This window comes from Carassius carassius, chromosome 10 (assembly GCF_963082965.1).
Source record: "Carassius carassius chromosome 10, fCarCar2.1, whole genome shotgun sequence".
In the NCBI taxonomy this organism is placed as follows: domain Eukaryota; kingdom Metazoa; phylum Chordata; class Actinopteri; order Cypriniformes; family Cyprinidae; genus Carassius; species Carassius carassius.
Window position 1 is genome coordinate 27395385 of NC_081764.1, and position 11857 is coordinate 27407241.

General features: G+C 39.4%; 2 protein-coding genes across 4 annotated transcripts; both read left to right on the top strand.

Moving 5' to 3' along the window:
* Positions 1-268: 268 nt before the first annotated feature.
* Positions 269-3720, top strand: LOC132152040 (elongation factor 1-beta-like). Its single transcript, XM_059560684.1, has 6 exons — positions 269-438; positions 809-931; positions 1124-1253; positions 1442-1505; positions 3261-3386; positions 3519-3720. The coding sequence occupies exons 1-6, from the start codon at positions 359-361 to the stop codon at positions 3671-3673; spliced, it is 678 nt and encodes a 225-aa protein (XP_059416667.1). The 5' UTR covers positions 269-358; the 3' UTR covers positions 3674-3720.
* A 389-nt stretch (positions 3721-4109) lies between these two features.
* Positions 4110-11569, top strand: LOC132152041 (uncharacterized). 3 transcript variants are annotated; one of them, XM_059560685.1, is made up of 7 exons: positions 4110-4546; positions 4871-4958; positions 5236-5280; positions 5756-5789; positions 5903-5999; positions 6140-6267; positions 7603-11569. In XM_059560685.1, exons 3-7 carry the CDS (start codon positions 5244-5246, stop codon positions 10046-10048), a joined length of 2742 nt encoding a protein of 913 aa, XP_059416668.1. In that variant the 5' UTR covers positions 4110-4546; positions 4871-4958; positions 5236-5243; the 3' UTR covers positions 10049-11569. The 3 variants fall into 3 exon arrangements, with proteins under 3 accessions (XP_059416668.1, XP_059416670.1, XP_059416669.1); XM_059560687.1 differs by having other exon boundaries at positions 4871-4954; XM_059560686.1 differs by having other exon boundaries at positions 4110-4359.
* Positions 11570-11857: the final 288 nt, after the last annotated feature.

Consider the following 11857-nt stretch of genomic DNA (forward strand, 5'->3'; position numbering starts at 1 on the left):
GTTTTTCGTTGACCTTTCACATTTATTCATCGTCATTTCCGCTAACAAAAGCGGTTGTTTCCTTCTCTTATTTCACATTAAAAGCCAAACAGTCAGCAAGATATTCGGTTTCTGTGAAAACAGGAGATGATTATCGTGCCGTCTTTGTTGTGTATAAAAGTTAAGTTTTCTATACCTGGTACAAAGTGCTGTCAAGAATGTCCCATTTTAGTATGTTTTTGCAAAATATCTGTGGGTGGGCGGAGTCAAAGCGTCAGCGGTATAAAGACCATCTCACGACGTTTTCTCGTTCCTTCGCTCTTCCTCCAAGCTCAGGGTTTCACGTCTGTACACGAGGTCTCACTGGTAACTTCTAACAATGGGCTTTGGTGATCTTAAAACACCCGCTGGACTCAAAGTTCTGAATGAGTTTCTGACAGACAAAAGTTACATCGAAGGGTAAGCTATTTTAAGAATTTATTTATCAAGTCTTCCTTTATCAAGTTGTTGGCTTGTAACAACTTGTGATTGTCCTCTCTTTCTTATGCTGTAATACTAAAATAAATATGGATGCAATGATAGGCGTCAAAGGTCATGGTTATTAATTTTTTTTAAGCTCTGATTAATATGGCATATGTATGTTCAAACATTGTAGGTCTATATTTGTAGTAACGTTAGTACACCTCCCCCAAGTGTTTGTCAGTGTCAGGAGCCACACTTTCATTGCTGTTATGTAATTTAATCCATTTATAAATGCCTCTTATTTCCCATGGAGGAAAGCACCAGCCTCGTTACACATTTGATTGCTCAATACATATTTTCTTGCCAGGTATGTGCCCTCTCAGGCTGATATTGCAGTGTTTGATGCCCTGTCTGGTGCCCCCTCTGCTGACCTCTGCCATGCTTTGCGGTGGTACAACCACATCAAGTCTTACCAGAAGGAGAAGGGCAGGTAATGTGAAACTTGTTTGTAATATTGAATGTTTTGCAGGTACTTCCAGCAATATATGATGATTATCCTATCACCATCTTTCGCCTGAGTGACTGATGCACAATCTTTCAAATTCTGATAATGGCTGGGTGTTCTCAGACTGTCAGGTGCTATTGTGCAGTCACAAGGATTCACTCCTTTCTTAACCTTTAGCCTTCCAGGTGTGAAAAAGCCTCTCGGTCAGTACGGCCCCGCTGGTGTGGAGGACACAACTGCAGCAGCTCCTGCGGCGGCTGATGAAGACGACGATGACATCGATCTGTTCGGTTCTGATGAGGAAGAGGTGAGTTCAGTAGCAGAAGGGATGGCATGTTTAGAAAAAAAATTGTCTGGTCACATGATGATTTTTCTCACCATCTTTCGGCTGATGTTGTGATTGACAACTTTTTCTTCCTGAAAACCAGGTAAAAAATGACCATGCAGTTGCTGTATGTTTGTGTTCACCTGATCAAAGATATCTCATTCTTACAGGATGAGGAAACCATAAAGATCAAGGAGGAGAGGCTTGCAGCATACAACGCAAAGAAGGCAAAGAGTATGTATTCGTTGTCCTAAGTGCACTACCAATTCCAAGTTTCAAATAATTGAGAATTAACATTAACAAGTTTCTTGTGCTCAAGGAAATCAGAAATCATTGTAATATGCTGATTTGGGGCTCAAGTTATCAATAATGGTTCTTATCAATGTTGAAAACCGTTTTTGATGCTTAAAGAGTAACTAAACCCTAAACCAACTTTTTTTAGTTAATGATTTATAAGAATGGGGCTTTATTAGTGCTGTTCATTGATTCGAGTAACTTTTTTGACACTTGAGTATAAAGTGTTTTAATTCTACAATATATGGTATAAAAACGTCTGAGTGCTGCCCTCTTCAGGTTGAACGGTGGCTACTGCAGTTGATTTTTCCTATTGGATGTTGCGGTGGCAAGTGATGTAAGCGGTGGCAGGTGACGTAAGCGGTTTCCAGCTCACCACGCCCCTTGGTACGAGCTACCACGCCCTTGGCAGTATAAAACCATCAAAATCACTGTAGTGAGTCAGGAGCTGGAATTGCGAGTATTGGTAACGACCAGGATAGACTATTACAGCATCTCTTTAGCATAGCAATTATATAGTTATTTAGATCTTCAAGCGTAGATTTATCTGTATTTAGTACAGTGGTCAGGATGGTACGGAGGTGTGTTGCTAGTTGCGACAGCACTGCTGGACTGCATAGTTTACCAGCAGACTTTAAAATTAGGAGCCAGTGGTTGCATGCACTTGGCCTGGAAGACCGCAAGTTCCCGCCTAGAGCTCGAGTGTGCAAACTGCATTTTACACGGGATTGCTTCTCCAATGCAATGGAGGTGGAAATGGGCTTCTCCACACAGCTCGCGCTGAAAAGCGACGCGGTGCGGGAGTTAAGACCGCAGTTTGAGCCAGCTGCTCGAATTGATATGAACAGACACCTCGACACCCTCCACTTCAGGTGAAAGTGGGGGAGAAAAGTCCTCTACTTCGAATGATCGCTCTGTTGCAAAGCGACTTGCGTCACTACAGTCACTCTCCATTTTAGCGTCTCTGACAGCAGCTGTCAATCAATCCGTCACTGCGGGTCTCAGGATCACGCCGCACTCGCTCAGCCCCGCCCTAGGTTCATCCCCTCTATCTCCGCTGTGATCTGCCCACTTTTCAGCATTTTTCAAAAATTGTCAGTGGGTGGAGTCAGGCTCTGAGCAGGGGTTTAGTTACACTTTAATGTGTGTAAAGTTACATTTGTTAATGTGTTCCTAAATCTTACACAACACTTTTTAAATGTAGTGACTCATGGTTTCCACGAATAGGCAGCAAAAACTGTTTTCAACATTAAGAAATGTTTCTTGAGCACCAAATCCGCATATTAGAATGATTTCTGAAGGATCATGTGATGCAGAAGATTGAAGTGATTGCTGCTAAAAAAAATATAGCATTGCCATCAATCCAATAAGTTTTGTTTTTTAAATATTAAAATGGAATACAGTGTAGTAATGTGTAATATTTTTGCACTGTTTGCATTTTTATCAATGTCAGCCATGATGAGCATAACAGACCTTTCAAAAACCATCAATCTTAGGATTAACGATTAGTCGTTGCAACTTTTGACTGCTAGTGTGCATATAGTAACACTGTGACATGTTACCATCTTTTGGCTAAATGTTGTGAATGAAGAATTATTTTTTTTTTATACCCGATATCCACTAGTAATTTAATTGTGACTGTTGGATTCCTGTGTTTGCTTTACCACTGACCCAGTCTTTTTAATGTCTGTGCAGAGCCTGCACTTATCGCCAAGTCTTCCATTCTGCTGGATGTTAAGCCCTGGGATGATGAAACCGACATGGCCAAGCTTGAGGAGTGTGTCCGCAGCATTCAGTTGGATGGTTTAGTTTGGGGACAGTGTAAGTCATAATATAGTTTAATCACTTGAATTCAAACACCTCACCAAATGTTAGGCTTACCAAAATCGGAACAGAAACGGTCTCTGATTTTGTATTTCAACCGACTAATTGTTATTTTTGACTTCTGTATAGCTAAACTATTGCCTGTCGGCTATGGCATCAAGAAGCTGCAGATTGCCTGTGTTGTGGAAGATGATAAAGTTGGAACAGACCAGCTGGAGGAACTGATCACAGCCTTTGAGGACTTTGTGCAGTCCATGGATGTGGCAGCCTTCAACAAGATCTAAAACCCCACAGAACGAAGCATTATCCCAATAAAAGCACTTCAAATGCACCTTTGTTTCTGCTTTAATTTTATGTGACTTCAAAATGATTCTCTGTGTGGCATCAAATTGAAAATGTTAATTTGCCATGAATGTTACTAAAATGTACTTTAAATGTACTGAGCAATTTCTTTAATGACATCTGCATGTTTGATTTAGTTTTATATATCCATATATATAAAAGGTTTAGCATGACTATGGGGACCATTAAAAAAACATTTATTGATGCAACATTTATGATGTTACTATCAAGGTATGCAATCAGATTTTTCTAAAAAATGTATTTTTAGCTCCATTGATTAAATTAAGCCTTGGACTTTACTAGTGGGCGGATTCCCGCGCTTTACTTTTACGTCACTCCACGAGCAGACACAGTGTTGCCAAGTCCGTAATATTCCCGCGGGATGTTTTTCACTGAAGCGACCCCAGTTCTGTGATATTTAACCTCAACTTTTACCAGGGGAACCCCACCAGAAAATGTGCATTTACCCCCCGGAACGCGATTTTTACAGGAGAATCGCCTCTAGAAAGCGACCGGGCTAGTTTTGAGTAGCAGTTGGGCGGTTATTGCTTTGAAAACCTGGCAACCCTGAGGCCTGAGCTAAATACGGATACTGATGGAATCTAAGTAGAATAACATCTATAATCAGGTGACAGCACGGTGAAGACTGCAGCCAAATTTTGTTAAGATATTTGCAGCTCATAAATATGTGAATATTTACAATTTCACGGTCCCGCTGTCCACGTTGTCATGCTAAGTGAACTAGCATAGATGGCTAGCGTAAACTACAATTTGTGTGTCCCCAAACAATGTGGATAGTCTGAACCGTATAAAATGTAAGCGTTTTTAAATACATTTTACGTGCAAGTGTATTTGTGTGTTAATATTACGACGTGCTATTTAAATGGCCGTGTTTGTGTTTGCATGACAGTAAGTTAACGTTAACGTACATAAATATGAGTAACGTCATTTAAAAAAAATACATTTCAAATAAATAATGTTTTCAAGTATCAAAATTGATTTAAAATACAAATCGTGTTTTATTAATGTATCTTTCTTTCTTTACGTATAAGTTCGTATACAAGCAGAATCATAAGCAAGTGCACTTACAAGAGACTCAAATGTTTTCTAATTTTGCTTAACGTATTCTGTATCTTTAGATGCGACTTTTAACTTACCACACGCGGCTTTACACATCCACGCGGTGATGTGACACGGAAACATTTAGTCATCCTCTCCTCCATGTAGGTGAGTACACAGATTTATAGCATGTTATGTAGTAGATCTGTTTTTTTATCTTCTTGTTATTGTCTATTGCTGAATTCAAACTTATTTATAAAATACACAACAATATAGCATAAGTCAGTAATTGCCTAGCTCAGTGAAATGTTGTTTCTACAAGGCCCAGAGCAAGAAATATAAAATCACAAAAATATATACACTATGATATGTGTACACTATGATACATGATACACTATGCAACTTTCTCTTCCTCTGTGTTTATTTATTTATTTATTGTACATAGACAGCACCATGCCCTTGGAGGAAGGACCACAATCCTCTGCTAAAAGTAAGGCATTCTAATATTACACAATTACATTTCAGGGTTTGTTTGTTTTGTGTGTGTTTAATCACTGAGCACTGGACAGCCTGGATGGACTAATAAAATACTATTTAACTAAATAACCATACACAGTTAGGATAATAAAATAAATTTTTATAATAAAGAACTTTTAAAAGGGAGATGAAAACCTTTCTATATGTATGTTGTTGACGTAAGAGGATGTGCCCTCCAATCAAACTGTACATTTTGTACAGTAAATTATGTAAATTATGAAGATGAGCATTGCTCATGAGGAATTGTTGCCTGAAGATATCTAATAAATAAGAACAATTTAAATGTTTAAGGGTATATTCAAAATTTGAAAGATCAGTAAATTTGGTATTGTGTTGGGTTACCACTGATGTCCAATGTAACATCTGTGTCCTGAAGCAAAACTAGTTGAGAAGCAATGATTTAGAGAATGCATGTACATGTTTTGTAGAACCAGAAAGGCGTCCAGCTGACATCTCTGGCAGGTGAGTTGTCTAAAAACAAATATGGAACAAATTCATTAGCCATCCAATTATGTGTTTAAATTTCAAATCTAAAACAAATAAATATCTAAATCTATTATTTACCCCATCTGAAGGACTAGTAGAGAAGAAGAGCCTGTTGCTGGTCCTTCCAGCTCCCAAAGACAGGGTTACTGCAGCTGCTGTCAAGTTCTGTACAATAGTGTGGAACAGGTATGTAACTCTCCGTCTTTCCTTCTTTTGAATTACTGTTGTGGTTAAGTTATTGGTCAAAGTATCTGTTAAGCATGGGTTAATAGACATTCTGAGTAATGGCTTTTTTTTTGTAAACAATTTGTTGTTGTTTTCTGCAGCACATCTTGAGTGCCCAACATAGAGAAGTGGTACGAGCTGCTAGAGCTAATGTTTCTTCTGGAAGTTTGTTAGAGAGATTTCTCCAAGATGTGCTTCAGCATCATCCTCATCACTACAATGATACACGGTATTCTACCCACATTAGATTTCTTATAGCCTTGTTCACATGTACCCATAACTAGGGCTGGGTATAGAGTTAGATACTTTTTAGGCATCGAACAGGTTGCCTCAATACCATTGAGTTTCAAAAAATGTCTTGTCATTCGGTACCAAATTTTGATTACTAAGGGGTTAACCTCATCAGAGTCAGTGAGGCAATAAGCATACAGCATCCTTTATGTGCCTAAATCAGTGATTGGCTCTGGCGAGGCATTAAGGAAAATGCATGTTACGTTACGTGACCGTTCATTCATACTGTAGCGTTGTGCTACATAAGACAATTAATAAAATTTATACTATGATTTTACTCAGAATTCACTTTAAACCACGTGAAGTGAGCGTTAGTAATAACTTCCAATTACATATATAATTGGTCATATAATGTTGCAGAAATAAGTTACTTGTAGCCTTTTATATTAAGCTAATCGCGGCATCTGCTTAGAGTTTGCACTTACAATAACATATATTCATTTAGCAGACGCTTTAATCCAAAGTTGTTTACAATTGAGGAATACAACTATCACTTCATCATAAAGAGCCAAATAAACACAGGAAGTGCTCATAATACAAAGTTTCAAGCATTGTTCAGATTAGTACAAGCTAGACAGGGGGATTAAAGGAAGAGAAGGCAAAGATTTTTTTTTTTTTTAGGATGCAGTCAAATGAAGCATTTCTCATGTTAATACACTGTATTGTTGTGAAAATAGTCAAAATCTCATGAAATCACATACAAATTAAGTTGTAATTGGGTGTTCATTAGTTTCATGTTTCATCCCTTTAAATGTTTTTCTGGATGTGTAAAGCATGTTTGTCCTCGGAGACAGAGCGGGTTATGAATGTGTAATATGAGTGACATCTGAACAGCGAATGAGCTTCCTCTGAGTCACAATAGCGTTCGCAGAAGAGAAAACACAGACAGACATTGCTTGAAGCAGCTAATGCTCATCAGACATATTGACTTAAAACTGTTCATTATGCTATAAACTTTATTAAAACTATTTGCACTGATATAATGTGTTGGTTTCATTGTGTTGCTTTGAGTCTGTAAAAGCCTCAACAAACAAACAAAAAATAGTTTTATGAGGTAAGGTATGTTTTTTGAGGTAATGTAACTTTGTTCAAATGTATATCATAAAATAGGTATCGAAAAAAGTATTGTTCAGGAACCGGTATTGAATTATAATTTTTTTTTTTTTATCTATACCCAGCCATTTCCATGATATTTAATATACTTTGAGCTTTGTGAATTGAAAAAAAAAAGGCATTTTCAGTCACTGTTTTTGACTCTTCTTTTTCTCTGTAGGCCTACCCATGCTGATCTACCTTCGTTAAACACCCCACTTGTCCCAAATGAGGTGCTCTCAGAGGTGTACTGTGGATCAGATGATGATGGTGTCTCTGTTGGGACACGTGAGGAGATGCCTACCTCTGATGAAGAGTCATGTGAAGTGCTGCAAATTGCAGCCTCAACTCCAGCAGTGATGATTGATCTTACTGCATCTACACACATACAAACCAGTTCCCAAATAGGAAAAATGGTAACTGAACCACCTCCCTCTGAAAAGTACTCCCCCACACAGGGTTTTTTGCAGAGGACTAGTGGCAGTTCTGCCAATGACAAGCCACATGCATCACAACTGGCACTATCTGTTCAGAGACAAAGCTCACAAACACAGTGCTCTGTACATCCCTGTGCTTCAGAGGGTCCACCAGTTGCTAAGACTGGAGTTGTTGAACACAGGAAAGCGCAAAAGAAGACCAATAGGGATAAAGAGGGGAGCGACTCCATTATAGCTTCCTGTGCCCCACCAGCTGCAAAGTGCATTACCTCGAAGGACCAGCCTGCAACCTTTCAATCAGTGGCTGAAGAGTCCACTATGTGGATTTCAGCACTGCCACCTTGGAAAGGCCCCCATAGGGAACCGACATTCAGTCATCTATCTGACCAGATTCGAGATGTGATAGAAGAGGTTGTTGAAAAATACTGTTATGGCCACAGTCTCAAAGTCGATCAGCAGGAGGAGGACGGTAGCTTCATTCTGAGTCCTCAGTCTATGAGTGAATCCAAAGGCAGTGAAGAATGGGACAATGCAATACAGTTGTCTCTGGTAAAGGCAAAGGGTGAAGAAAAAAATTTAGCAGAGTTACTTAAAGTGCATATAAACCTTGAAGACCAAGGATACCAGACTCAGCTGGACACAGCCCTAAACACTGTGGGAACATCTGAGGAAAACAAAGAGAGTTCTGCTGATGAGGTGTTTCCCGATCTTCCCCACATACCACAGTCTTTTGTTGGCAAAACATTGACACAGGTGATGTTTGAAGATGACATGAAGATAGACTCCATAGTGAAAGAGTTCCAACAAGGCCAGTTCCGTTGCTATTTTGACAGTGAATCATTAGCTAGGTTTGGGAAGCACAGTAAGAAAAGGAGAAAGAAAAAGAATCGGGACAAAAAAGAGAAGGCAGATAATGCTGGGTGGGAGCCTACAGACATCTTGCCACTCATGGATCACAATGAAGAAGACCCCAAACATTCCGCTATTTTGTTGAAGAAATCTAGGCATAAAATTTACAGACTTGCATCACGTTGCCAAGTGGTAAAGGTAAGCCACAGTACACAGACCATCCCTCTTAGTTGCCCTGTGGTGCGGCGAAAATCATCACAAGAAGCATTCCCCTCCACACACAGTGAACAGCCCCTGCAATGCCCTAGCCCTGAAAGGACCCCTGACATGAAGACCAGACTCTGTGCTTTGAAGCTTCCAGCTTCTTACTTCAAGATAATGAGTCCTCTACAGCCCAAAACTATGGTGTTTGTGCTTTCTTCCCCGGATGGAGGTCAAGGATTCTCCAAGCCCACCCCTATTAAAAAAGCAGGGAGGAAACGGAAGTCATGTGATAGCGATGTTGGCCTGAAGTACAAATACAAAAAGACACCTCTTAAGTTCTATGACCCATTGACCAATAGGATTTTAAAGAGTCCACCAAAAGGCATGTCTTTATCATGTAATTCCAAGTCTCTTTCACATGTCCGACAGCTATTCCGTAGCCTTAGCCCAGATATTAATAAGGAGAGGCAGGGCCTGGAGCAGGGGCAGTCATCAGGAGGTTCTCGGAAGGGCCGTGGTAGGAGCAGCATGGTTGATCTATGTACCTCCACCTCAGACTCTATTCTTGATAGCGGTGGCCCCTCAGAACCAGGTTCTTCTTTGTCTAGCAGCCGAAGAGCCTTATTCACCCGCTCCTCTATCTCAAGTAGCAGTTGTTTCCTCCTCGGACAGCTCACGCCATCTACCCATGTGGATGATTCTTCCAAAGCACTTTCTCACTCTTGTGCAGGCAGTTCCTATAAGGTTGGAGGACTGGAACAAGAGGAACACCGCCAACAAGAACCAGTTGACCAAACACCAATCAGGCGTAGCTCACGTAGGGCTGGACCTTTGACTCCAACCAAGAGACCACCAATACCTCCTTACAGAACCAAGAGGAAATCACCCAAACCACAGCGGAAAGCAAAATCGCAAGGCAATCTCCAGCAAACTGTTAGCTCCCGTATATCTGCAGAATGTAGGACATCTTCTAGAAACAAGAGCCCTGCTAGGGCCTCACTTAGATCATCGGCTTCTTCTAAACGGGCAGTTCAGCCGGTTATTACATCCTCTTCTAAACAAATAAATAGAATGCTCAGTGCCAGTGAGCAGAAAAGAGTGAGGGGGAGGACCGCCGCTGTACATATAGCAGACTGAACGTTATCAGACACCAGCCTTGAGCATAAACTGTCTTCTGTTCTTGAAATGCTGTATACACGCATGGTCAGATTTGTTGGTACCCCTTGGTAAATATGATCAAAGAAAGCTGTGTAAATAAATCTGCGTTGTTGATCCTTTTGATCTATTATTTAAAAAATTCACAAAAATCGAACCTTTCATTGGATAAAAAGAATTTGAAATGGGGGGAAATATTATGAAATACATTTTCTCTAAAACACATTAGACACAATTAACGGTACCCTTTTATTCAATACTTTTTGAAACCTCAATTTGCAAAAATAGTATAGGAGTTTTCTCCTATAATGCCTGATGAGGTTAGAGAACACCTGACAAGAGATCAAAGCCCATTCCTTCATCCAGAATCACTCCAGATTCCCAGCTCCATGATGGTGCTTGTCCTCTTCAGTTCACTATAGGGTGCAGGTCAGGGAACTGAAATGGCCATAGCTGAAGCTTGACCACAAAAAACACAATTTTTGTGTTGTTTTTAAGGTTTGTTTTTGGTTTATAAGGTTTTTTTTTATCCGGTTGGATGATCCAAACATGGCCCATTATAAGATTTCTAACAAAGTCAGTCACTTTTTGATTCTATCTGTTGGTATTTGATGGAATCAATGATGCCGTGTGCCTAAACAAGATGTCCAGGACCTTCAGCAGAAATATAGGCCCACAAATAAAAATACAGCTATATGTTTAATTGTACATACGGGGTACTTTTTATCCCTGCGTTCATCAACCCATCTTGAGTGTTTGCTGCTAAAAAGCAATTTTTTTTAGTTACAGCCGACCATAGAAGCCAGTCCCATTTTAAGTTCCAGTTGTGTCTGACAACTGAATATGCTGGAGATAGTTTTTCGGTGAAAGCCCTCCCAAACAACATGTGGTGATGTAGGAGCTGTTTGATCTTTTTTTATTAAGGTTTCTGACCCTGAAACTCAAACTTTTTCTGCTATTCTCCAGCGGTGGTCCTTGAAGATCTTTGGCCACTCAATCTCTCCTCCTCAGTGTGCATTAGGACGATATAGACACGCGTCCTCTTCCAGGCAGATTCATAACATTTTCTGTTGATTGGAACTTCTTAATTATTGCCCTGATGGTGGAAACGGGAATGTTCACTGCTCTAGCTCTTTTCTTAAACACAGTTTCTAATTTGTGATGCCCAATTATCTTTTGCTTCACATCAGAAATGTATTATTTGGTTTTTCTCATTGTGATGGGTGATTAATTTGGAATTTGGCCTTTGTTTTCCCTCCTATTTATATTTCTGTGAAACGGGTAGCTATGGCTGGGATAATCTCATGTTCATAATCATGCTGGTGTGCTCAAAATTGTGAATTTGAATGGGAATATATTTCAGATATATTTTACTCATAAGAATTTCAAGGGGTACCAATAATTGTAATTGTGTCCAACATGCATCTGAGAAGAAAAAAACTAAACAAACAAACTAACAAAAAAAAACTTTATTTCTCCTTCTCCAATGAAAGGTTAGATGTGATTTTTTTGTTTGTGATTTGTTTTGTTTTTTAACAATGCAGATTTTTCTTTGATCCAACAATTCTGAGCATGTGTGTAGTTTTGCACAGTTGAATTTCAGCTGACTGTTTCTAGTTTTTTTTCTGTATATGCTTGTTTATTTGTCAAATGCATTTTTTAACTTGTAATGAGTATATTTTTTTAAGTTTATAATGGGTATTTTCTCAAAAGTTGATGGTTGTAAATTAAATTTACAATGAATATTTTTGTCCTTGATAATATATCAAGAGCATGTTTTTCACAATGGGT

Bases quoted from the DNA above. Each gene is read 5' to 3' on its own strand.
- LOC132152040 (XM_059560684.1), top strand. From the start codon at position 359: ATGGGCTTTGGTGATCTTAAAACACCCGCTGGACTCAAAGTTCTGAAT. The intron at 932-1,123 runs GTAATGTGAAAC...CTTAACCTTTAG, and splicing joins TACCAGAAGGAGAAGGGCAG to CCTTCCAGGTGTGAAAAAGC. The intron at 1,254-1,441 runs GTGAGTTCAGTA...TCATTCTTACAG, and splicing joins TCGGTTCTGATGAGGAAGAG to GATGAGGAAACCATAAAGAT.
- LOC132152041 (XM_059560685.1), top strand. From the start codon at position 5,244: ATGCCCTTGGAGGAAGGACCACAATCCTCTGCTAAAA. The intron at 6,000-6,139 runs GTATGTAACTCT...TGTTTTCTGCAG, and splicing joins TGTACAATAGTGTGGAACAG to CACATCTTGAGTGCCCAACA. The intron at 6,268-7,602 runs GTATTCTACCCA...TTTTCTCTGTAG, and splicing joins CATCACTACAATGATACACG to GCCTACCCATGCTGATCTAC.